This window comes from Delphinapterus leucas, chromosome 10 (genome assembly GCF_059928025.1).
Source record: "Delphinapterus leucas isolate spDelLeu-1000000601 "Yukka" chromosome 10, BTC_Dleu_Yukka2, whole genome shotgun sequence".
Taxonomy (NCBI): Eukaryota; Metazoa; Chordata; class Mammalia; order Artiodactyla; family Monodontidae; genus Delphinapterus; species Delphinapterus leucas.
In genome coordinates this window covers 63,259,321-63,285,714 of record NC_143138.1, presented here as the reverse complement: position 1 = coordinate 63,285,714, position 26,394 = coordinate 63,259,321, and the positions used below count along the sequence as shown (strand labels likewise).

The 26,394-nt window shown below is 45.9% G+C and overlaps 2 protein-coding genes and 1 non-coding gene across 3 annotated transcripts in view; 1 reads left to right on the top strand and 2 right to left on the bottom strand.

Annotated features, from left to right (window-relative positions):
- The window catches only part of SACM1L (SAC1 like phosphatidylinositide phosphatase), a 50,919-nt gene extending 44,287 nt beyond the window's left edge, over positions 1-6,632 (bottom strand). The window contains exon 1 of the mRNA XM_089918058.1: positions 6,525-6,632. Within this exon, the coding sequence (XP_089774184.1) occupies positions 6,525-6,556 (32 nt within the window). The 5' untranslated portion in view covers positions 6,557-6,632. The remainder of the gene's footprint in view (positions 1-6,524) is intronic.
- Positions 4,907-26,394, bottom strand: part of LIMD1 (LIM domain containing 1) — a 77,898-nt gene continuing 56,410 nt past the window's right edge. Inside the window, exons 3-9 of the mRNA XM_022573402.2 lie at positions 23,410-23,477; positions 20,812-20,874; positions 16,795-16,925; positions 16,128-16,179; positions 15,543-15,611; positions 6,525-14,382; positions 4,907-5,652 (exon numbers count right to left, since the gene is read on the bottom strand). Coding sequence (XP_022429110.1) covers positions 14,245-14,382; positions 15,543-15,611; positions 16,128-16,179; positions 16,795-16,925; positions 20,812-20,874; positions 23,410-23,477 — 521 coding nt within the window. The 3' untranslated portion in view covers positions 4,907-5,652; positions 6,525-14,244. The remainder of the gene's footprint in view (positions 5,653-6,524; positions 14,383-15,542; positions 15,612-16,127; positions 16,180-16,794; positions 16,926-20,811; positions 20,875-23,409; positions 23,478-26,394) is intronic.
- On the top strand, positions 6,965-7,037 carry TRNAR-ACG (transfer RNA arginine (anticodon ACG)). The gene has a single exon. It is a non-coding gene; the product is annotated as a tRNA-Arg (tRNA).

Sequence of the window (26,394 nt, the reverse complement as noted above, 5' to 3'; positions counted from 1 at the left end):
GGGGCGAGGGGTCCAGCCTCACATCGGGCTCTCCAGCTCAGGGTTCCTACATCAGAAAGATAAGCCCCTAGAACGTTTGGCTTTGAAGGCCAGTGGAACTTACTTTCAGAAGAGCCAAAGGGCTGTGGCAAGTAAGAGACTCCACTCTTAAAGGACACAGACAAAATCTCACATGCTCCAGGACCCAGGACAGAAGCAAAAATATGAAAGGAGCCTGGGTCAGATTCACCTGCTGATCCTGGAGAGGCAGGAGGCAACTGGCTCACCCTGGGGACAAAGATGGTGGCAGCCATCTTTAGAAGCTCACTCTACCACAAGGACACTGGGGGTGGCAAGTACCATTTTGGAGTCCTCCTTCTAGCTTACTAGCACAAGGACCTGGCCCCACCCACTGCCTACACTGGCTCCATCAGCATCAGTACCAGGGACACCTCAGGCCAATCAACTAGCCAGGCAGAGACACAGCCCTACCTACCCACCAGCGGACATGCTCTCTTATGCCCCAAGACCCAGCCCTGTCCACCAAAGGGCACAGGACCACCCCTAGACACCAGGGTCCCAGTACTAGCCCCAGGATCCTGCCACCAGAGACCCTGGGACCCAGCTCAGCCCACCAGTGGGCTGGCACTAGCCCTAGGACCAGCCTCACCCACAAATGTGTAGGCACCACCCCTGGGATGCCCTAGGTCCCCGCCCCACACACCAGTGGACAGACAACAGCCCCAGGACCACCGCAGCCCCACAGCCTGCCATATCAGGACTGAGCCCAGCCCCCTGGGCCCGGGCTCTGCCCACCAGCAGGCCAACACGAGCTCTGGGACACCATGAGCTCTGCAGCCAGTGGATATAGCCAGTAAAATCACCTACATCCACAATAAGTAGCTAAGGGATACACGAAACAAAAAGATATAAAAGATGATATCAAAAGAGTAAACATGCGGGGCAAGGAGGAGGAGAGGAGCAAAAATGCAGGGTTGTTAAAATGTGTCTGATGTAAGAGATCAGCAGCTTAAAATAATCATAGACAGACAGACTGCTATATATAAACCTCACTGTAACCACAAACCAAAAATCTTTAACAGATATACACATAAACAAAAAGAAAGAACTTCTTTCAAGTGCACACGGAACATTCTCCAGGACAGCGTGCTTGGAAAACGAGATTGCTACATGCAAAATAATCAAAATGGACTACTCTCTCACACTATGCACAAAAGTAAATTCAAAATGGATTAAAGACTTAAACGTAAGACCTGAAACCATAAAACCTCTAGAAGAAAACAGAGGCAGGATGCTTTCTGACATCAGTCTTAGTAATATTTTTTTTGGATATGTCTCCTCAGGCAAGGGAAACAAAAGCAAAAATAAACAAAAGTAACTACATCAAACTAAAAAGCTTTTGCACAGTGAAGGAAACTATCAATAAAACAAAAAGGCAGCCTACTGACTGGGAGAAGAGATTTTCAAATGATACATCTGATAAGGGGTTAATATCCAAAATACTGAAAGAACTCAAACAACTCAAGATCCAAAAAAAAATGAACAGGGACTTCCCTGGTGGTGCAGTGGTTAAGAATCCGCCTGCCAATTCAGGGGACATGGGTTCGAGCCCTGGTCCCACATGCTGCAGAGCAACTAAGCCCGTGCACCACAACTATTGAGCCTGAGCTCTAGAGCCTGCGAGCCACAACTACTGAGCTCTCGTGCCACAACTACTGAAGCCCGCGTGCCTAGAGCCTGTGCTCCGCAACAAAAGAAGCCACTGCAATGAGAAGTACACGTGCAGCAACTAGAGAAAGCCCGTGCACAGCAGTGAAGACCCAAAGCAGCCAAAAATAAATTTAAAAATAAAGTTTAAAAAAAAATGAACAACCTGAGTAAAACATGGGCAGAGGATCTGAACAGACATTTTTCCAAAGAAGATATTCAGATGGCCAATAGGCACATGAAAAGATGCTCAACACCACTAATCATGAAGGAAATGCAAATCAAAACCACGATGAGATACCACCTCTCACCTGTCAGAATGGCTATTATCAAAAAGACAACAAATACAATAAGTGTTGGCGACAATGTCAAGAAAAGGGAACACTGCACTGTTGGTAAGTTAGGGCAGCCACTATGGAAAAGAGTATGGCACTTCCTCAAAAAATTAAAAATGGAACTACCATATGACCCAGCAATTCCATTCCTAATTATCTACAGAAAACAAAACACTAATTAGAAAAGATATACGTACCTTTATGTTCAATGCAACACTGTTTACAAAAGCCAAGATATGGAAGCAACCCAAGTGCCCATCAATAGATGAATGGATAAAAAACATGTATGAGATATACACACACACACACACCAGAATATTACTCAGCCATAACAAAACAATGAAATCTTGCCATTTGCAACAACCAATGGACCGACAGGGTATTATGCTAAGTAAAATAAGTCAGAAAGAGAAAGACAAACACTGTATGATTTTACCTACACATGGAATCTAAAAAACAAGTGAACAAACAAAACAGAAGCAGAGTTAGAGTTACAGAGAACAGAGGGTCGCCGGAGTGGAGGTAGGTAGGGAAAGGAAAGGAATAGGTGAGGGAGATTAAAAGGTACAAACTTCCAGTTATAAAACATAGTAAATGAGTCAAGGGTATGAAACGTACACTGTGGAGATACAGTCAATAACTATGTAATATCTTCGTATGACATAACAAGACTTATCATGGTGACCATTTTTAAATGTACAAAAATACCAAATCACTATCTTGTGTACCAAGAATTAACATAGCATTGTAGGTCAATTACACTTCAAAAACAAACTCATAAAAAAGAGATATGATTTGTGGTTATCAGAGATGGGCGGGGGGGGTGGACGGGAGAGGTGGAATTGGATGAAGGCAGTCAAGAAGAGAGATGTGTGAGTAATCTGAATGTTCACTGGACTGTATAAACTACATATATCTTCATCACAGAATTGCTTAGTTTACATCTGTCCTCAAGATTCTATCACCTCTCCCTTGACTGACCTCACAGCTATGACAATGTTTTAAAAAGAAAGTCCACTTCTTAACTGAGGAAACAATGTTTCTTCAGATAGAAGCTGCAACCTGATTCACTTTCTGCCTTATACTATTTTCACCTGACCTTTAAAAGGAAAAAAAATGCTTTAAAGGTTTCCAATCATGGATTTCTGTTAATTGTCTTGCAATTTCAAACATCACTATTTGACATTACAAAGGCTTACACAAATGATTTTAAATGAAAAAAGGAGTTGCAAAATAGGAATATTAAGAACTGCCTGGACGTTTAAATAGTATAAATTTTAAATTCTGAACAAATCAATATTGTTTTCTACATCAAAAATCCATAATGAACATGTCAATTATTTTCAGTTGTTAAGTAACTCATTTCTATACCATGTCCGAGGACTACCGGAAAGTTCTTTTCATTTACTCAGGTGATCCACTGAGGACCTGCAATGCACCAGGCTTTACGTTAGGAACTGAGGACTAGAGAAGAAATCATTGTTAAGGTGTTTCTAATATGTTCTACATACTTGTAACCTAGTTGGAGAAACAAAGTATTTATTAATGACTTCATCATTTCTAGGCAGCAAAGTGAGTGGTTCAAACAGTGCTATGGCTCGATCATTCTTTCAGTCCTCGTGTCCATCAGACAGTAAGTACACTGCTAACGAATCATAAGAGACAGAATGTGAAAACTCATGTAGACGTTTGGTGTCTAGTTCCTGTGACAGTAGACTGTTATGGGAGCTCAGTGAAGGAAAAGACATTGGAAAAAAGGCTTCGCAGAGACGAGGAGTATCTGTTAAGTATGCTGGTTTCATCTACGCTCTTTCAGTCCTTATAATACTGTGAAGTAGAAACGTTCCCATTTTACAGATGAAAACCCCATTCAGAGAGATTAAGTAACATGGTCAGGACACAAAGCAAATAGCAGGTGAATCTAAGTCTAAATAAATCTAAGTCTGTTCTGACTTAAAAAACCAGAGTTGTCTCGGCTCTACCATAGATGTGATCAGCATGTAAAGAGGGGAAGAGAGGAAGAAAACATTCTGGATAGAAAGATCAAAATAAGCCCAAGCTTGAAGCAAAAAGAGGGTGGCCAAGTCTGGTGAAAGGGAAAAAAAGGAAGAAAAAAAAGCACTGGGCAGTTACGGGAAATAAGGTTAGGGGATAGACTGTGAAGAGGCTAGAATACAGGTGGCTAAGAAATGTGGGCTTATTCCTGTAAGTCAATAAAATGGAACTGGAGATTGTAAGCGGGAGAGTAGAGGATGAAACTTAGGGCATTAGGAAGGTGAACACCACAGGACAGAGATGGACTAGAAAAAATGTATGGCATAACACAGAACAAATTTTTAAAATCCCAAGCACTTCGATATTTAAATAAACCCAATAACAATACTTTCATAATACAATAATCAAACTATCTCTTGTACGGATCTTCCTTAAAACATATCTCTAGGCACTTTTACAACAAATGGCCATTATGTCCTATAATTCTTATATGGATCAGAAACCACTTCCACCTCCAATGCATCTAAAAAAGAATACACCTTAGGTCGGAGGCCACATTTTAAAACCACGCCTCAGAGCAGCAAGGGCCAAACAAAAGAAATGAGCAGAGACTCCAACTCACAAACTCCTTGGCAAAGAAAAACAAAGTTGTAAAAAATTGTATCTTCATTTACAGGAGCATTTAGAACTATTTTTTTTTCAGGGAAAAAAGTTAAGCACTGAAAAATTAGAGAATGACTTTCATATAACCCCAGATTTACTTTCTCCCCCAAACAAATTTATAGTTTCCACTTCTCACAAAAATCAATACAAAAGCATCAGCGTCACCACTTCAGTGCCAAATTTCCTTTCTCTTTTATGGATATAGAGCTTTTTTTTTTTTTAAGGTCTGGACTAGTGTATTTATTGCCTCCTTGGCAGTTATCATCATAACTCTCAAGTTCTCCATCCCATTCAATCTTTGCCACAGGAAAATTCGATTGCATTTCGTAACCTAACGCTGAGCGGCAATCAAGCCAAGGCTCCATATTTCTTAAACACAACTGAGACCTGGTGTAGGATCACATTAAAACCCTTTAGTGACTATCAGGTAGACAACAATAACCTAATTAGCCAACACAGCACACGTGACACTGGCCCCGCCAGTACCTCAGTCAAAGACACTTTCCTAGACTCATTCACCAACAAGGTGATCACCTTGTGATGGGGAACTGGGAGAGAATAAGGAAACCTAACAAGGAAAATATGGAGGGAAGTGTGCAGCTGGGGATTTTCAAGGGAATTACAGTGAAGATAAGTGGTAAGGGGGGTGGGCTGAGGAAAAAGTAATCTTCTTTTATGCAAAACATCTGATGTCGAGATGGCCTCACTTCCAATTCTGCAGCCCTAACTTTTAACTGAACCTTCCAGAAAGTTAAGTGAGCTTGAGGTTCTGGGGAGCATAGGAAGTGCCGAAACCACATCTTGATGTCCTCATATCCTTGTATAGGAAATGCGATACCTGTGCCTAAGTCCCAAGATGTTTTAACTTATTTAGGGATAGATAAGCTTCTCAATAGTCACATCTGCTTCTGCTGCCAAAGACTTTCTGAGATGTGGTCACTGGATTTTCAGTCTAGAGGTAAAGCATTAAACACAAAGTGAGTAGAACAAAGTTATTCACAGACAAGAAAAGCATAGGGGCTGATAGTAATGCTAAGGGAAATACATGTTTTTGCTTTTGTTTTAAACCCAGGACGAACCCCAAACCCTACAAATACCTAATTTACAACTCTAACAACCAGAGCCTATTTCTCAGAGCCTCAAGAGCTTGGCTTTACCGAAAAGTCAATTTACAGGGCCAAAATTCTCGACAGTAGCCCCTGGCTGTCCACGTGGACTTAACAATCTGCTTTATGCTTGGGCGGTATAATATTTAAAGACAAGTAAACCTTTTAGGGCCTTAAGAGTATTGACTGTACTTTAAATTTTTCATGCATCCTCAAGACCGGTCACGAAGGCTTCAATGCCCAGATAAAGGTTTACCCATTTGTGTGTGGCCTCTAACATGCTGCTATGGGTCCATGAAATAAGAAAAACTTCTCGTTTTCTCTCCTAAGCAATAAGGATAAATTTAGCCGCCACCTCTCCAAACAATAAAAAATAAAATAAAGTGGGGAGGAGCGTGCCCCGAAGGGCTGCATCCAAACGGCGAGCCGGGCTCGCCGGAAGACGGTGCGCAGCTTCGGTCCCCCGCCGTGGGCTCTGAGGCCGAGTTGAGCGGAGAAAAGCTGGCGGGACAGCCGCTCCCGGGCCTGTGGCGACTCGGGCGCGGCACCGCGAGCGGCCGCGCCCGGCGAGTAAGGCGGGGAGCGCGCGGGGTTCCCACACCCGGCCCGCAGCCCCGGAACTCAGGAAGCCTCCCCGCTGCCGGCGGCCCACACCTGCCGCCCCACCCGCCGCCCCGCAGACCCCTTCGGGCAACGGCTTCCGGCCCGCGGAACTCACAGCTTCAGCCGCTCGTAGGTTGTTGCCGCCATCCTGCACCACAGCCTCCTCCCTGCTCTTTCCGCCCGCCCCGCCACCTCGAATACAGCGAAACCGGTCACCCTGGCACGGCGGCCGCAACGCCCCGCCTCGTCCCACCTCCTCTCCCTGCCCGGCCGGGCTGCTCCCGAACGGGAGGCGGCCGTGGACAAACTTAGCGCGCGCGCTATAGAACGCTAAAGGCGCAGTCCGATGCGGTGGATGGGAATGCGCCGAAGAGCGCCGTGACGTCACCGCTGCGGATTGGCGGAGCGCATGGTGGGGGGAAAGGCGGAGCCTTGGGAGCTGTGGACCAGCGCCGTGACGCCCGGCGCAGGGGCGAAGCGCAGCGCTAGTGTCGGGGAGCCTGTTGTAGATGCGTAAGGCGTGATCTACGCTACAGTGCTGTTTTTGTTAGTGCGGGGCCAGTGGCGCAATGGATAACGCGTCTGACTACGGATCAGAAGATTCTAGGTTCGACTCCTGGCTGGCTCGAGGCGTACTTTTTAGCTACAACTGGGTTTGACGTTACAGGATGTCCTTAGGACTCTGGTGTGAAGGTTAAATATCTTGAATGTTAACGCTACTGTGCCCGAAATGTCATCTTTTAAGCTGTGTTTGGAAGCCGGAGTTGTGTGAGGTGGTTTGTAAACTGCAAAGCGTCCTAATTAATGATGCACACGAGGAGACTCTGTAAATGGGTTACATGTGGGAAAACACACCTAGAATGGTGGTAGTTTGCAGTAGGGGGGCGTGCTGTGGCCCGAGGTTAGCTAGCGGATGACACAAAAGCGCATTTAAGGCAGCAGTTCTGGCACTTTTTCCCGTGGAGCAGAACCCCTACGGTGACGTAAAAAGCGGCACAGTCCCAGTTTACCGGGATCTGGTGAGCTCTGGGTCTAACCTGCCCCGGAGACGCGAACGCTGCAGTGCGGCTGCGCGCGTTAGAGGGGGTCCGCAAAGTGATCGGAGTCTGCAGCCCTGTCCCTTGAGAGCTCCTGGTCCCCAGTGAATCGGGAAACCTTAGCACATGGGTGTTTTTGCAGTACGAAGACCCCAGGTAATCTAGTATTATATATTACCCCTCATTCTATTGGCGCCTGGGTGGAAGACCTGAGAAGGACCGAAAGGTCTGTGGCGGAAAGGAGAGTCAAACCTGAAGAGTGGCGGAAACATCCGACACTGTCCATAACTAATCATTCAATCGATCAATTAATCTCTCCAATATAACGTTTTTTCCTCCTGAACAAATTACAGGAAACTTGTAAAATACAGAAAAGTACTGGGAATCAAAAAAACGCAAATTCCCATCCCGAGATAATTATTATTAACGTCATAATCCCCGCCCCCGCCGTCATTACTATTAACGTCATAATTTTTTTTCCTTATGGACTTTACTTTTCTTCCACACTTTTTAATATAAACCTACACACGTATTTTTTCCAAATTTGGGGTTTTGTCACAAATGTCTTTGTGTTCTCATTTTGTCTCCTTAGCTTTGGGTCTGAGATTTATGGTCATTAAACATTCTTTGAAGATAACCCATAAAAAAACTAGATATTTTAAACATTACCCTCTTTGTTGGGAATCTGGGTCGTTGTCACTTTAACACTTTTTTTAAAAATAATGCTATGTTGAATTATTTCTGATATCTTATAAATTTTTAGATGTTGAATGATCAGAGAGACATTTTTAAGGTCCATTTCATGGACTTTTTAAGACTTTGGCATATATTTTCAAGTTGCCTGCCAAAAAATTTAAACAAATACACATTTCCATCAATAGCATCAGTTTCCTTGCATGCTAACACTGAGTATTATAAATTTCATTATTTTTTTTGCACTTTTCTTAACTGAGAAACGGAACTTCCTTTTACTTATATTACTTGATGTATATATTTTCTCTTGATATATGTACTCATTTTCTTCTTACAGATTTAAACTTTTAAGTATATTAAGGATATTAATTCTTCAGCTATCGAACGCATTGCAATTTTTAGCTTATCTTTTATATTTTCCTTTTCCTTATAATATTTTTGAACCTCAAGTAATTTTCACTTTTATATATTCCAGTTTACCAATATTTACCCTATGGTTTCTTCTGTTGCTCTTTTCAAATTGTGTTTGTATCGTTTTGTCCATGTACTTTAACCCATTTGTAATTTATTTTGTTAGTTGTCCCAATGGAAAGATCAAGTAAGTCTTAAAACCTGTGACTATTATTGAAAAATTAAGAGCTCTAAGCTCATTACTTGGACTAATTCAGTCAATTCCACAATAGTCCTGTAAGGTAATTTCAGTTGTTATCCCCATTTTTACAGATGAGGGAACTAAATTTGCTTACGTTCATTGAGCAGTTTGGTGGTGGAGCCTGAGTTAGAACTTGAATCCAGGCTTTTGACCCCAAAACCACCCTGCCCGAGGGCTTATTGTGCACCAGAGGGTTGACCACATGAGTCGACTCAGGGCTATTCCCTGTCTGGATATAGATGGCAATCACATACCTTGGCTCCTCACCCCTTCTCCCATGCTAGTTAGCAATCGGGAGACCTCATCTCTAGTCCTGGGCACACCCTGGCCCAGACAACATTTCCCCTGACTACATCTTCATCCCTTGTAGCATCGGGGTCATAGAAAAACAGCAGCCTACATTTGTAAAATCGGAATAGCCACTCTCTCATTGCTTGCCCCTTCCCTCTGCAAGTCCTGCCTTCCTGTATGTGGTTGCCTTAAATCTAGAGGGTCACTCACCTCTGGAATTCTTTGGTCATAACCTCATTAGAAAAAACAGTAACATACACAAAAGGGAAGGAGACAAAACGACCACCATTTTGAGCATGACCTGAAAAGTCTCAATAATAAGGTCCCAGGTGAAGAAACTGGATGCTTGAAAGACTGAAAGACGATTCTCTAAGCGTCTCTCACATTCCTACACAGCTTGTGAGGGAGGCACTGCCTTACTTCCAGACTACCTTTTCAAGGATGTTTGAGTAGTAAACAGACTTGGATGGAAGAGATAGTGTCTCTCTCTGGAGCAAAAGTCAGGCAGGTTTACTGCCCATTTATAAAAGATTGTGGTTCTCTAAGCTTGGGTTTCCTCTTGTAACACAGCCCACCTCATATGCAGGTATCACCTGGCCCTCTTCACGGGGCCCTGTAGGAACTGGAGCTCAGGCAACTAGTGCAAAGGCTTACAGTGTGAAATGCTACTGCTGCTACTGTGAGTAATAAAGTGTCCTTTGTCTCTGACCCAGGAGTCTTATAACTTCTGCCAGGATCCACAAAACCATGGCATGCTAGCTTATTAGCTTGCCAGTAGGATACACAGGTTCAACGCCCGAATATTTCTTTAAGAATCCAGAGCTCTCAGACATAAAAAAGAATGAAATAATGCCATTTGCAGCTACGTGGATGGACCTAGAGATTATCATACTAAGTGAAGTAAGGCAGAAATGACAAATATCATATGATATCACTTTTAAGTGGAATCTAAAATATGACACAAATGAACTTATCTACGAAACAGAAACAGACTCACAGACATAGTGAACAGACTTGTGGTTGCCAAGGGGGCGGGGGAGAGTTGTACTGGGAGTTTGGGATTAGCAGACGCAAACTATTACATACAGAATGGATAAACAACAAGGTCCTACTGTATAGCACAGGGAACTATATTCAATGTCCTGTGATCAACCATAATGGAAAAGAAAGAAAGAAAAAAAAAGAATCGAGAGCTCTGAAAGACCAAATCCCGTTAGCAAAAAGCCCCATCTGCTTACTGCATACACACAAAAGCAGACCCAGTAAACATGATTATGTTGGAGATCACTTTAATAGTCTACAAATTAAGGCAGTTTTATTGTCATGATATTTGGAATAATTTTATAGTAACAGTAAATTTTTGAATAATTTTATAGTTAACAATATTTTGAATAATTTTATGGTAACAAAATTCTGAATAATTTTATAGTAACAGTAAAATTTTGAATAATTTTACAGGAACAATATTTTGAATCAATTAAAGTAAAAGAAGAGACACAGGGGAAAATAATTTCCCTGCAGAGTGAAATTTTCATACACTAGATAGAAATTTCCCATATCTGTCCAGTTCTGGCTCAGAACAATTGATAGCTAACACATCTTCCTCATCTTTTTCCTACTGCTTTTAAAAGTTACCTCCAATAGTAACTGGGAAATTAGGACTCATTCCTGGCACAAAGGAGAATACAAAGCACTTGGTTTCCTGGTCGACAGTTTTAACAAGTGCATCAAGCAACAATGGTTTGGGGTCAAGTCTTGCACACATTCTTTGCAAGGGCACTAGCAGCCATCATAGCTCTCATACTTTCACACATGTGGGAAACGGCACACAAAAACAGCCTGCAAAGGAGTGTGAATTCCAGATCATTTTCTCAAATTCTAACATTTCTGTTTTTCATCTTGGGTAACTCAAGTCCACGGAGACAAGGTGATGGCAGCACTTGAAAGCAATCAGAACTCCTTGGTAATCCCACCGGCCACCCAGGACTCAGTGGCACAACCTCAGTGGACTCAGCCGAAAGAGGCTTTCGCTCAAGCACTAACCACGGAGAAATGGAAAGCCCTGCCGCCACGTGCAGGCAATGACCCAACAGGACTCAATGCCCTTCCGTGTGAAAAATGAACAAATCACTCTCTACTCAACCACAGATGGGAGGATAATGTCAGAGAGAGAGGATCCTGCTATGACAGGCCAAACTGCATTCCTGGCTTTTCTCAGATCACTCAGGCCGTTTTTGAATGACCTTAGCTGGCGGGGGGGGGGGGCGGGGGGGGATGACAAGAAAAAACTAGAGGGCAAAGTGAGGCAAGGGAGAAGGCTGGAGGCTGGCTTTGGCATCTGGAATCAGGCCATAATTCTTGTTTATCTAAAGTCCAAGAGTCATCTAGGGAACTCAAGGCTATCTGCTCTACCTTTTAAAACAAACTTATTCATCCTGGTCTACGAAGTGCTTGTGTGTTCTTTCTACATGCCTATAAATACAACCCCATTATAGCTCTATTTGGCTAATAATTTATAGAAAGTTTAAAATACCAGGTAAGTGGGCATCTATTCATGGTTTTTTTGCAAGGGCCTGAGGAGGAGACAAAACTGGTAGGAGATTCCTACCCATTACCCTCTCCAGGGACACTGACAGTAAGAGAAGTTGCTGCTCAGATTTCTAGGGTGTCTAGAAATTCTCTTATTGTTCTTCTTCAGCAGTATAAAATATTTGCTGAGATATCAAAATTGCCTCAATCAAGGACACTTTAAAAATTTCATTTAAAAAGTGAATCAGATTTTTAAACTACTGTTATGCCTTGAACAACTTAAGGGTTAATCCTCATATAACTTATAGTCGGCCGTCCGTAACCGTGGTCCCTCTGCAGCGTGGATTCAACCAACCACAGATCTCGTGTAGTACTGACTGCAGTATTTACTACTGAAAATTATCCACATATAAATGGACCCATGCAGTTCAAACCCGTGCTCTTCAAGGGTCAACTGTTACCAATTTGCAAACAAATCCCTGCTACTTCTGATGTGGCTCCAAGGCAATTTTCTTTCCTGTGCTTGACTTGATAGTGGAGCAAAGGTGTGTCATCAAGGCCAGAAATAATCCTAGGTTGGCAGAGACAGGTTGAGACATACTGGCTGGCTCCATCTGCCCACCAGCCTTGCCAAGGCTGAGCTGGATGGTGTGCTGGGAAGGGAGGGGGGACCCCAGGGTTCACCTCCCCAGCCCCCTGGATTTTTAGCCCTCCTATAAACATTCATGGGTTTTTAGGAGGCTCAGCCTGTGAAAAGGAACCAATAGAATCACACAGCTTGGGCTGAAGTGACATCTGGCCAAAGGATTCCAGCAGAATGAATTTAACAAAAATGGAAAAGACAATCCATGGTGCCATTTCTGTGCTTCTTACAGGCAACTGCTACCAAAGGAGTCAAAGCATGGTTTAGAGGCTTAGAACTGGGCCCAGTGAATAGTCTGTGAGTCCCTGTGCCTTTGGGTTCCACTGACGCCCTCCAAGGCCCCAGCCACCCAATCCCCTCCCTCTGGATGTGAGGTGAGGCGGCAGAGAGCAGATGCTCCCAGCCTGGCTGGCAGTGGTGAGATGGCCCCTGCCCTCCTGCGACAGGGCCCAGGGTCCCTCCCCATGGGCTGAGAAGCCAAATGCCAGCCAACCTTTTTCTCACACTTTCTTCTCATTGAAATACCCAGGGGTATTGACCTCTGGCCTCAGGAGTGTGACACACAGGGCACATTTTGCCTCTTCAGTGCAGAGGTGGCCTTGAAATCCTGCCAGTAGGTGGCCCTCCCTTAGCCCTTGCCATTCAAGGAAGCCAGCATGATGAAATGCATAAGGCAGGAGCACCCAGTATCAATCAGATCTATTCCCAGCTGAACTTTAGTTAAGATTACAGTGCCCTGACCCACTGGTCTGACCTGGGCGAAGCCAGAGGTTCCTAACACACACTGGCTGAGTCCAGTGTGATGGCCAAATTCCTCCTTAATCTGAAGCTCTTATCTGTGAGGTATTTTTTGTGTGTGGGAGACTGAAAGTAGAGGGAAACAATTTTTACAGAAAGAAAAAGAAAAAAAAAACAACAGACAAAAGCAGTGTACCTTATACTGGTTTCTTCAAGCATAATGCCTGAATTGGCAAGAGAGGAACCTGTGAAATGAATATCATAACTTATGCTCAGGCACTCTCTCCCAGGCTGGCTTTGAGATCTTACACACAAAAACTCTCCTCATTAATAAGGGGTCAGGTCTCAGTATGTGGGCACACTTCCCAAAAGTCCATTGTTAAAGAAGCGAAAATAGGCATAAGAGGATCCCCACGAAAGATCCCGAGACCAGCCTTTGCAGGGGGAACTCTGAAGTCCCAGATTCTTGAGAGCTCCAGAGGAAAAAAAGCACAACAGGCGGGCAAAAGAGGCCTGGCGCCTGCACCAAGTTCTCATCCCAAAGCACACTTTCCTAGAACAGGATCAATCCTCCATCAGGCCGCCAGCTGCCTTTAAAGAAATGAAGATTTCCAGGGGCACACAGAATGCTATTAGGCTACAAGGAGAAAACCCCATCTCACTTATTTCAAACCTTGGCTCTGCTTTACCAAGTGAATTCTTCCTAAGATACAAAGCACACGTCAGAGCATCCCTCTTGCAATGATGCAATTAAAATTTGCAGCCATTCTACAGAAGAACTGAAGCTCTGGAGTGGAAGGAAATCTTAAATTATGGTGTGTGGGGGGCGGGGGAGGGGCTGGGAGGGGGTGTTTGGGTGCAGGTATTTTCCGAAGGGGAGGGAAAGGATTGAACATACCGGCAGCTGAAATCTCTCTTCAGTGCAAACCTTTCCCACTGAAGTGTGAACTCTTCCCAGAGGGGACAGGAAGGTTCATTCAGTCACACTAATGAGATCTCCTGTCACATGCCACGCGCTTGCTGGGGTTTCTTCCTGAGTAATCTGATGAGGGTGTGGCAGCAGTGAAAGGCACTTGGAAAATACATAATCCCAGACCAGCAGGGATCCCCTCCCTGTTTAAAGGAAAGGCACCTGCCTCCCCTCCACTCCCCCAATCCCAATCCGTCCCCAGGGGTGACAGGAATTAACCAGCGGACTCCTCATGGTGCAACCCTGGCTCCTCCCCACCGTGAGGTCTGCAGGAGGCTCTGGCTAGAAGTGGTGCTGGTGAAGGGCTGTGGATGAGTGACCCTTCTCCAGCCTCTTGATGTGGCAGGAGTGACAGAACAGGTGGTCCTCCAGGGGGTAGCAGCGGTGACCATCTTCATCATTGAGCTCCAGACCGCAGTCCTGGGGTGAGGCAGAAATATCCAGTGGTGACGAAACAAAACAAAACAGACTGCAAGAGTGACACAAAGGCCACACACAGTCCCGTACAACCAGCAGAGGGCGCTGTGTGATTCTTTCCGGGCAAAAAACATGCCGGTGCGGAGACACGCAGCTCCAGCCCAGTGAGGGTCTGGACTGGACTGTACTGTCCAACACTGGCCACATGAAGCTCTCCGGCACTTGGAATGGGGCTGGTCAGAAATGAGATGTCATGTCAGTGCAAACACACACACCAGATTTCCAAAACTTAGGACAGAAAAAAGATATAAAATATCTCAGGAAAATTTTTTTCTCTCGACTGCATGTTGAAGCGATAACGTTTTGGATATATTGGGTTGAATAAAAGCACAGTTGAGCAAGTGTCTTTACCCTTTTTTCCAGCACCTGGGGTACCAACCAACAGTGATTCCCACCTATTTCTTCAATGCTGGCAGTGGGATCAAGCTATATGTCACCCACACTCATTGTTCTCCCTACCCACAGCATCACAAAATAAATCTCCTTCCTTGGGTGAATCCACTTAATTCTGGTTGAAATTCCACAAGCACTTAACGCGTTTGCAGCCTTCACAACCTCTGGCTCTCCTGACAGTCATGGGGCACCAGTGACTCCTTCAGCCTGGGGTGTGACACAACAGAGAAGGGACAGATGGGCCCCACCTGCCTTTACACCAACCAGCGACATGCCTGTTTCCAAGGGGGGTTTCTTCATGATTTTCAGGGCTCGGTTGAGAAAGGGGTTCCCGGCAGATAGAACAGACTACAAGCTGGAGGGGAGGGAGTCTATTCCTCAAATCACACAACTGCCTGACAATCTGGCCCCCCAAAAGGACCTGAAACCCACACTCCCCGTGACCCTCCCACTCTGTGGCTTCAGGGAGAGCAGCTGTGACCGGCTCAGGACTTGGTGGTTACAAACATGGAGAAAACAGTAAAGACTTTTATGCATCTTCTCCAACCTCCCTCCCCCCACCACCAACCAAATCAGGCTTCACCCCACTTCTTCTGTCAGCTCTGGAGGGCAGCCCCTTGCCCACATCCTGCCTCCATCAACCCACGATGCTTTCCTCTTGGACTTCTAGGATGGGTTTTGGGGGCCTTCTAGGGCAGGGAGGGGCCTACCTCGCAGTGGTAACACTCCACGTGGTAGTCTCTGTCCATGGACACGACTCGGATGGTCTCATCTGAGCCCTGGACCAAAGGAAAGCAAGAACCAGAGGCTATATGGGGGGCCATCGGGCTCCGCTGCCTGGAGGGTGGGGGAGGGTTCTGGGGCAGCAAGTAGGTGGCCTTAGGAGAAGTGCAGGAATCAGTAGTGGATACTAACACCAGCAGAAAAAAGGACAGATATAGCAGATGAGAGGAACTGAGAGGGATGCAGTTCTACCATCTGGAATGTCAGAGTCAACAGTGAAAAAACCACCTACTTGGTCTTGTTCATCTGCTCATCATCTAATCTGGGAGTTAGTATCAAGTCAGAGAATTTGACCCAATTACAGGGACAAACAGGGCATAAGAAGGACACTGGGCTAGGGAAGGCAGCTAATGAGAAATGGGCTTCTTGGTGAAGACACCATTTATCTCAGAGTTGAGATTTTAGAAGTATTTTTACAAAGGTATAAGGACAGGACACAGATCTTGTAAATGACCCAGGGAAATATTCATCTCTTGGAAGACCCCAGGAGCAGAACTGAAAAAGCATCTTACCTCAGGTGGAAGGATGGGAAGGCCACAGGCTGCACACTTGGGGGCCAACACCCTGGCGGGAGAAACAAAGAAGCAGTGAAGGGCATATTGAGGTGTTTCGGGGAGACTTGTGCCTGGAGCCTTCCTCGCTGGCCCGGCCCTGCCTCCCACCCATCACTCTTCACGTGAATCCCTCTAGTTCGTCTATAAAGACAGACCTGGCACACTCCTGGGACTATTGCTTCGGGATTGTTCCTCAGAGGTAACAAGTGCATTTGCCCCCTCTCACTCTGCTAGGGCTGGAGGCTGACCTGTTTACCCCCCTCATGGTGCCTCATACAGGCCCAGGCAAACTGAGGGTGGTGGAGACCAGCCCTGAATCAGGGCCTTTTGAAGTTTGGTAAGGCTGGAGCCACAGGGCTTGGCACATTCCTCCAGAGGCCTAGTCAGGAATCTGATTATAGGTTTTTTGGTCCTGTTTTCCCAGTAAACGTAATTCTTTAACCAGTTCCTGTCTGCACGGGCATCCGCTGACCCCCGAGGCCCGTGTTACACCCCGCAAAACCATTGCACGTTCGCTGCACTGTCGACAACAGTGCAAGCAGCCTGCAGACATGCCTCAGCAGGTCCCCACCCTCCACCCTGCTGAGTTTCAGCCAGTGTGGCTTACACGAGTGGCTCTCCTTACTTGTGGTAATCCCGGACACAGTAGATCTTGTTCTCTGAGTCCACAGTGAAGGGTACCCCGTCCAAACACTCATTACAGATGACACAGCGGAAACAGCCGGGGTGGTAGGACTTCCCCAGGGCCTGAAGGATCTGGGGGTGCCAAGGAAGAGGTTAGGACTCAGCTGGGATTATAGGGAAGGAAGTGCCAGTGGAAGGGAGAGACACATCAGGCTGAGAGTCCATATGAGCAACTGCCACCCTCATCCCAGTTTCACTTGGACCAAGTCAAGCAATGATGGGGGCAGGAAAGGCTAACCTAGTTACAGGTATAAATAGGAGGAAACCAAATGGTATCCTTCTCCTGCACTTCACAAACCTCCAGAAGGGAGGGTTCTCTATCAAAAAACATGATTCTCTGCAGGAAATGATGCAAAGCAGGGCCATGAAAGGCTCCACCTCAGATTTGGGAAGCAGCAAATACATGGAAAGATTAAAGGAAACTCCACAAGGAAGAGCTTGGGAAAAACCTCTTAACTTCCCTCTCCCGGGTGCCCCTACTGAGCAGCTTTGACTCTGCAGCGTGATAATCCAGAAGCCCGTGACTCGGCCCCGGATTATCTCAAATCCAATTGTAAGTAAAGCCTCTTTGTTGCTGCTGCTTTTAAACACAATGAGGAGAAAGCCCCATGCACCCTCTTCCTCTCGGCATCATTTGATCTGCATGTGACTGATACCTGGAACTGTAAGAGGCCATCCTGAAACCAGAACAGAGCCTAGATGCAGAGGGTGGGAGAGAGAAGAGAGGGAAAGAACGTCCTGTCTACGGTGGTGTCAGTGAGTCACCAAATTAACTCACCATGGAACTGCCTCCCTCCAAACCTCTTAGGTGAGATAAAACACTTGTTCCTATTAAGTCAGTGGTTCTCCAAGTATGGTCCCTGCACCTGCAGCATCGGCAACCCTTGGGAACTTGTTTACAATGCACATTCTTGGGCCCTGTTCCAGCAATGGGTGTTTTAATAGAGTGATTCTGATGCATGCTAAAGTTTGAGAACCATTGGTTTGAGTTGAGTCTGGGCTTTCTGTCATCTGCAGTTGAAAGCATCTCTGATGACTCAGTAGCAGATTCATTTCTGTGATTACCTGCGCCATGAAACTTAGCACAAACAACAGAACTATGGAATCAACACCAGCAAGCCTGCACCAAAACACCGTAGGCAAGGAGTGTACAGAATGGTCATGAGCATCCCTGAGTGGGGCCACACAGAAAGCCTTCCGACAGGCAGAAGGAAGGGGACTTGGAACCAACGAGAACCTTGGCAGAGCATCGTTAAGTCCTGTGGGAAAGCCATGCTGTGTTCTGGCCATGCCACACCTCACACACTGCAGCTGGGGGACACCGGGAGGACGTCATGCTAGCCCAGCTCTCCTCTGAAAGCTCAGCTTTCAAGCTTCCTCATCCCCTCTAGGATTTCACTAATGTTCCAGGCTCCCCAAGCTGCCAAAGTAGGAAGAACAACCGGCTGGGCTTCAGAGTCCCCTCAGCAATCCGGACCTTGGAATGCATTTGGCCCCCAGACTAATGCTGTCTTGGCAGAAAGAGACCCTTAAATTAATTTAACCCACACTGTGCCAGAAGTATGGTAGGATAAAGATACCATTTTGATGCATTCTGACTAGGTGTAATAATTTTTTTCATGTGGGAAAATGCCCAACCTCCAAGCCCAGAGTATTCCCCTCTACTAACAAAGATGGAGCAGAGACGGACAATTTACACCAAGAGTTGCACAACTGAATTCTGCTGGAGAACCAAGAATGGTAACTGAAGGAACCTTTCTCTGTATTATTATAATTCTTGGTGGCAATTAAGGGTTCTATTTTTAAAAATAAGTGTCACTACCAGTCATTCGCTGAAAGTTTTCAAGTCTGAGAGGAGTGTGACTTCATGTTATCCCATGAGGTAGAGATGGTCTCCAAAATTCAGTTCCCCGCTTCCCTTGAATTGGGATTGGCCTTGTGACTTTCTTTGATCAATAGAATGAGGAAGAAATGATGTTCTGAGATTTTAAAGTCAAGGATGTAAGAAAATTGGCAGCTGCTACTTCCTCTCTCTTGCTGAAAGGAAGTCCAGGCTAGACTACTGAGTAAGATTAGTAGCTGTGGGGAGAGAGGCCTGGAGGGTGAGAGATCATCTTGTGCCATCAGCTGAACACAGCTGAGTAAGTGACCCCAGCTAATGCCACATGGAGCAGAAGAATCGCCCTGCAGAGCCTTGACCTAATTCCTGACCCATGGAATCATGATAAATAATAAATCACTGTTGTTTTACACCACTAAGTTTGGGGGTGGCTTGTCATGTAGTAATAGATAAATGAAATACCTTGAGGCCCAAAGAAGGCTTAGGTTACCCACAGATAAGAACAGTGTATAGTCATGTTCATAAATTTGGACACTGCTGGCCTCATATGTGGTGGGTTTGTCAGAAGGGCTCTAAAATCAAGGACAAAATCTGCTAAAGTAATGGAGCCCTGTGGAGTTGGGCAGGCACTTGGGGAAGGTAGGGGTGAGGGTGTGTGGCTTGGGCCTGCCTCCCCTGGCGGAATGGCTGGAGGGCCGCATTCCTAGCAAGGCCTTAGCCGCTTCTCAGGACACCGCTCACAGGGCCAGGCTGTGCTGTGCGGTGTCAGAGCCTGGACGGCAACAGCGTCTGTTCACCAACAGGGACAGCTTTGGTTCACTGTTTTATACCTGTCAGCATAAAACCGGAAGAAATGAGTGTTTATGTCCGCCAAAGACATGCATAAGAGCGTTCACAGCAACTTATTCATAAATTGCCAAAAACTGGATAACACCCAAGTCCCCCTCTTCAGGAGAATGGATAAATAAAGGGTGCTATATCCATACAATGGAATTCTACTTAGCAATGAGAATAAATGAACTACCAACACAGACAACAACATGGATGAATCTCAAAAACATTTTTCTAAGTGAGGAAAGGCTGACCCAAAGGAATCTATACTATATGAATCCACCTGTATGAAGTTCCAGCACCAGCCTGGGGCAATAGAGGTCAGAACAGTAGGTATCTTTGTGGGAGAGGGTCTTTCTGGATGTTGGAAATGTTCTATACCTTGATCTGTGTGGTGTTTACACATAGGTATATACATATATAAAAATTCATTCAGCTGTACACTTAAGATGTGCACCCTCTGAGTTGTTTCTCAATAAAAAAGGTAAACAAACAAACAAACAAAAACAATGACTAGCAATTCCCTTCTCTATAATGGAATTAATGGCTCAGCTTAGAGAGGGATTTAACTCTTTCAACTAGTAGAATGTTATATAACGATTTTCTCTGACCAATATATTAAAGAAATTCGATAGGGCTGTTCTCCAATGGTGAGCAATTTGATCCCTGAGAAAATAAGAACTCTGTATTCATTAACCTCACAACCTTACCCTAAAAGGAGGTGAGGAAGGAAGAACTGTCCCCACTCAAAAGATAAAGGCACTGAGGCCCAGGACAAGCTCAGAGAACCATGGCTGAGCGAGGAACGGAATGGATAAAACCTGCTCCCTGTTTTGCTATCTCAGAACGAACAACGGGCCCCCAGACCTCATCTTAGGAAATGATCAAGCCGGGAAGAACATGGGGAAAAACAACTGTATTATCTGACGTTCTACACCCAATTCCAAAGTAGCTGAGATTTCTGCAGCTCCGTTTGGCATCTCACCTGGGATGCCACAAGGATCACGGAAAATCAGAGGGAGGCCAATGTGACATGAACAGCCCAAAGGAGACAGTGCCAGCAGAAATGACATCATGTGGACTGGATGGCGAAGGATGCTAATTCCAGTAAAAGCCAAATGCGGGTGCTACTACAGCAAGCAAGCAAGCATGGGGTCTTCTTTTAATAAAACCAGATGTAGCCACAAATCAAGGTAGGAAACACTGTTCTCAATTATTAATTTCTTTTTTCTCTGAATGCCTCCCCCTCCCACCATGCTATTGTCTTGTTCGGCTGACCCTACTCACCATGTCCATGATCAGATGTCCACAAAGAAAACACCTGTCAGCAGACTGCTGGAAACCAGAGTACTGCAGTGGAAAGAGAAAAGAAAGTTAAACCCAGGCGGGGCAGAGGAATCTTGCTACTTCCCCGCCAGTCATGAGGAACACAAGGAATTTCTCAGAAAGATGTGTCACTCTACACAGGATCTGTCATGACCCCGGGGACAACAGTGTGATGAATCACAGAATATCCTCTGCCACAAAAGCCATTACAAATGTTAATACCACTCGCCTTCAACAGCTGCACCCAGGCGCCCATGACATGCCAGGCTCTGCATAAGAGGCTGCGCAGAGAGAGGCGTCAGTCTCTCATCCGGTGGTTCTCAAAACGGAGTTCCCTGGCGTCACCTGGAAACTTGTCAGATGCGCAAATTCTTCAGCTCCACCCCAGACCTACTAAACTGGAAACTCAGGGGGTGGGGCCTAGCCATCCTGAGTTTTCACAAGCCCTTCAGGGGATTCTGATGCACACTCAAGTTTGAGACCATCACTCTAATTTTCAAAACAATTCTTCAAAACAAAAACAAAAAAAACAACAACAAAAAAACAATTCTTCAAGGTATATATTACACTGTTTCTCAAATGGAAGCAAAGGGAAGCTCTGAAAGGTTAACTGACCTTCTCATGGTCACACAGCCTGTAAGGGGTAATGACGGGATTCAAATTCAAGTCTGGGTCTGGTTTAAAAGCCAATGCCTTTTACGATTAGCTTCAAAGAAACTGGATAAATATTATTTACCTTACCTTACCAAAACACACACACACACACACACACACACACACACACAGAGCTCTAGTCTTGAAAGAAACGAGGAACTCACCTCAGAAAACAGACTAGATACTACACGCTGGAAGATACTAGAAGCTTAAATATTGCAAACAGACCTTAATAAGGGAAATGTAATGGAAAGGAAGGTGGAAAAGAAAAGGGAAATTTTCTGCAACTCTACACCACATAGTGTGGGGTTTTGCTGCCCAGCACTTCCTCCTGATTCTAGGGGTAACAGTTCTTTATTTTCTTTTGGGATCCAGCCCCATTCCCCATCCTGTGGTCCTGTGATTCCCGTGGGGCTGACCCCATGATGGGTTCCAAGGCAAGGCACTGGCTCAGACCTGGCCAATCAGAGCCTCACAGTCGTCCAGCACCCAAGACTTTGCCCAGGGGTGGGCACCTGGCCCACCAAGAGCCCATGAGACTCCAGGAGCAGGACAGGCACTTGGCCCATCAGATGTGAAACTGGGAGACAGTCAACTCTGGTATGCCACCATCTGACTATCAAACACACAGCGCCGGAGACTGAAGTGAACATGTGGAGGAAGTGATTCTTGAAGGCACGCAGGAAGCAATTTCCTTGGGTTTGCTTGGCGGTTGCCGGCAAACACGAGTCATAATGAGTCAACCCACACATCCCCAGAGAAGCTGGCCCCGAGCCAGCTCTGGGTCTCATGTTGGTGGTCCCACTGACCAGTCAGCGCTCCATGCCTGGCACTGTGTTAGGGTCTGAAGGCGTAAAGGTGAAGCAGCACGTTCCTCCCTCCCTAGGAAGTTACGGTCAAGCCAGGGAAAGACTTGTAAACAGACACGAGGTGCTCTGACCACTGGCAAGCCCGGGGCAGCAGCACACAGGAGGGGAGATCCACTGCGAGGCGGGGGAACGTGAGGGCCGTCGAGTGATCTGGGCAAACAAAGGGTGAAGACATTCCAAGCAGGGGACCCAGTGCAAGCCAAGGCACACAGCATGGGGCCATGGCATGCAGAGAACCGCAAGCCTCAGAGTGAGTGAGATGGGAGGCTGCCCAGACCGCAGAGAGCTCCTGCGCATGCTCTGAACCCTCGATCCCGGGCCTGGGCAGTGACACAGCACAGCAGTGAGGGGCCGGCGGAGCCATGCTGACGTCACGAGCCACACAGGCCTGGGGAGGACGCGGTGGCACCAGGCCCAATGCTTGGCCACACTCTAGGAGAGATAGGAAAGCGGAGGGGTAGAGGAGGAACCTAGGACACTGTTCTCAGAGATAAGGTCCCAGGCAAGGGGACTTTTCTGCTTCAGGTGACTTTCAAGTACAGTGGGAGGGGCTGGCGGATGGGCTGGGGACAACCCTGGGGACTGTCTGACGGGCAGGGAGATTGTGAACAGCTGGCCTCAGAGGCGCCTACGTGGCCGGAGTTCAGACGTGGGAGTCACTGGCACATGGACAGACTTTCAGTGCGTGGGAGAGGCAGGCAGAATGAGAAGTAAGGGGGCCCAGGTCCCAGAGTGAGAGTTAAGAGCTGGGTGGAGAAGGCAGAAATGGGCAAAGCACAAGAGGACACGCTGAGCAACCCCCAAGTCCCTGAAAAGCACAAAGCTCTGCAGTTTGTCATTTGCCTGGGAACGTGGGCCACCCCATGCTTCTGCAGAAGGGAAGTCAGGACACCTTTCTCCAGCAGTGCAGCTTGCAGACGGCACTAGGGACCGCAGAGAGAAGCCACCTTCTTCTGCTTAGCCCAGCTTCTCTGCACGCTCCCCGCCTGACTCAGGGCAGGGCTGAAAGGAGGGGAAGCTTGGGTGACAAACTCACCAGGAAGTCTTCCTCACAAAACACTTTGCCGTTGACAAAATAAAAGGCTTTTCCTCTCAGCTTCCGGCCTAAGGAAAAAACACAAAGGCAGGGTAAACAGAAAATGTTAATATGCAGTGAAAAAAGAGAAAAGAAAGGCAAAATCTTTTAAAGCAGAAATAATAATCATGCAAAATAATCATGCAAAAAATGCCAATTATCAATAACATTTTCTGGTTCCTGAAAGCTGCTGTGGTCCTTGGTAACAGGTAGACTCAGGCCAGAAGACAGGGTCCCCTGGTGGTTGCTGCCTGGCAGACTGACTTGGGAATCATCCTACACCCACTTCTCGCACCTCCTCTCTGCTGAGGAAGAAGCCAGCAAGACACTGGGTGACAAGATGGCAGAGGCATCCACATGTGGGGATACCAGGCAACAGTCTCCTGTGACGCTGCCGTTTCCCACAGACATTGGGCATCATCACCTTTGACATACTCTCCAGGGGATGCTGGTGACAACCTATCAGGAAATTCCTATAAATTGGTCGGCTCTTATCTTCCTTACTTTCACATCTTTTTTCATCTGAACGACAGAAAACACACACTGTTGAAAAAATGATGATTTTTCCTATTTTCTCTTGATCTCAGTGGGGTGGGTGGAAGTGGGAAAAATTCAAAGCACCTTGACTCCTTAGATGTACCTTTAGTTTCCATAGAGCTAGGACACTGACAAGAATAGCACACTGTATCAATTCCTTGGATCCCTTATGAAAAAACACAATGGGCCACCTGTTCGAGGTAAGCGGAAGCATCTTTGTGGGGGACCCTGGATCTGTATTCAGCGGCAACCCCAGATCTGAGAATACCTCCAGGGCCACGCACAAATCACACCCAACAGACTCCGTGGAAGTTTCAAAAACTGAATGAATTCTAAACACTAGTGGAATCAAGCTCCTTAGGCCTAAAGTCACCTGAAACCAAAATCACCGATGTCAAAAATATTGATGGTGCTTGAGACACAGAGAAGTCCCCTCCCTACACAATGGGTGTCCTTGCCTGTGACGCCCCAGAGCAGGCAAAGAGCACAAGGTAACGAGGGAGAGGTTGCTGATGGAGACTCATCGGAGCTCAGAGAGGACTTTGAAAGCATCAACGTAGGGGAAAAGCCACAAAAAGAAATAAATGAAACTACAAAAGCAAAAAACTCCAGATGGACTAAAGACCTCAGTGCGAAAAACAAAAGCTGTTACAAGAAAATACAGGCAACTGTCTTTGACTTTAGCACGGTAAGGATTTCCATGCACTGACCATCCACTTGCCTGCCTCTATACTAAGCTTAACAGGAAGGCCCTGACCTTCTTCTCCGTCAGACCCTTTGCGGGGTGTTAGTTGCTGCCAGATTTACTGTTATCTCAATGTCTCCCCAACCCTCTGATGGGTTCCTCTAGAACGTTTTAATGCTCTGAGCATGTGCTACATCCCCTGAGGACGTAACTGTAATTTCAACTCAGCCTCAGACTAAGAGGTCTTGGTAGCAGTCTAACCAAGGGAAGGGCAATAAATGGAATAAAAGGAAAGGCAAGTCAGGGATAAGAAGATGGCTACAACATACAACATGGCATTAGTATCTAAAACATACAAAGAATATTAATAGTCCTAAGAAAAAGACAAGCAACCCAATGGGGAAAAAGATCAAAGGAAGGTGTAGAGAAGAGAAAACTGTTATTGAATCCAAGCTCGTACTGCTTGCCCCACGACAGGCCAATAAATGGAGAGACGAGTCGCTGGGACAAGGAATAGCGACTTTATTCGGGAAGCCAGTAGACCAAGAAGATGGTAAACTTCTATTCCAAAGAACCACCGTGCCTGAGTTAGAATTCAGGCTCTTTTATACTAAAGGGGAGGGAGTAAAGCCGAACATTTCCTGGTTCCAGTCAGCCTCCAGAGGGGGATGCAGCCATTCACGGGTGGGCCTGTGAGCTAAACAAAGGATGTTTCCTGTGAGCTAAACAAAGGTATTTTAGCTTAATGCGCATTACCTGGGAGCCAGGGTTCCCAGAGATGGGCCATTATGTATACTTTAAGCTTAAAGGCAACATGCCTTTCAGGATTAACTTGTAATAGAATACAAAGGTTCTTCCCTATTACAAAACCTGTTAAACTCTAGGCAACAACCATTGAAAAAGATGTTCAATCCCACCACCAATCAGTGCATGCAAATTAAAACCACAGTGAGAAGATAACTCATCCCTAGATGGGCAAAACTCACCAAGTCTGATAACTCCCTGTCTTGGCGAAGTTGTGAGACAAAAGAGGGACCCTTTCACACTGCTGGTGGGAACATCGATTGGCTTGACCACTTTGGGAAGAATTGGCAAGAGCCAGTTGACCTGAAAATTGACATTACCCACAACACACTGCTAGGGACACCCCTTGAGAAGATCCCCCAGTGTGCAGAAGGAGGTGCATGTATGGATGTTCACTGCAGGGCTGAAATGAAAACTGAGAAACCCAGAGCATCTTCAGTGTTCACCAATATGGAAAAATTGATAAATACATTGAGGAAGAATTTAGAGTTATATTCAATGGATGCGATACTAAACAGCAATCAAAATGAATGAACTAGGTCTGTATGTATCATTATGAATTGAACTGAAAGTCCTCATATGCAAATGAGGAAAACTGTTCAACGATGCATTATTATGAGAGAGAGTGTATATGTCAGTTACATACACACAAAAACTAGTCCTATGTATTGTCTATTGATACTTGTATATGAGGTAATAGTATAAAAGCTGGGATTGGAAGGATCCATACACTCAATTCATAATAGTACCTGCCCTGGGGAAGGGGGAAATGGGACGGGAGGGGGAACCAACATGATTCCAATTTATCTGTAATATTCTTCTTCCTTTATTAAAAATAAGCCAAAATGACAACAGATAAATGTTTGTGTATTCTGGGTGGTACGTAAATAAGGGTTATTTCCTATGGTACTTTCTTGTAG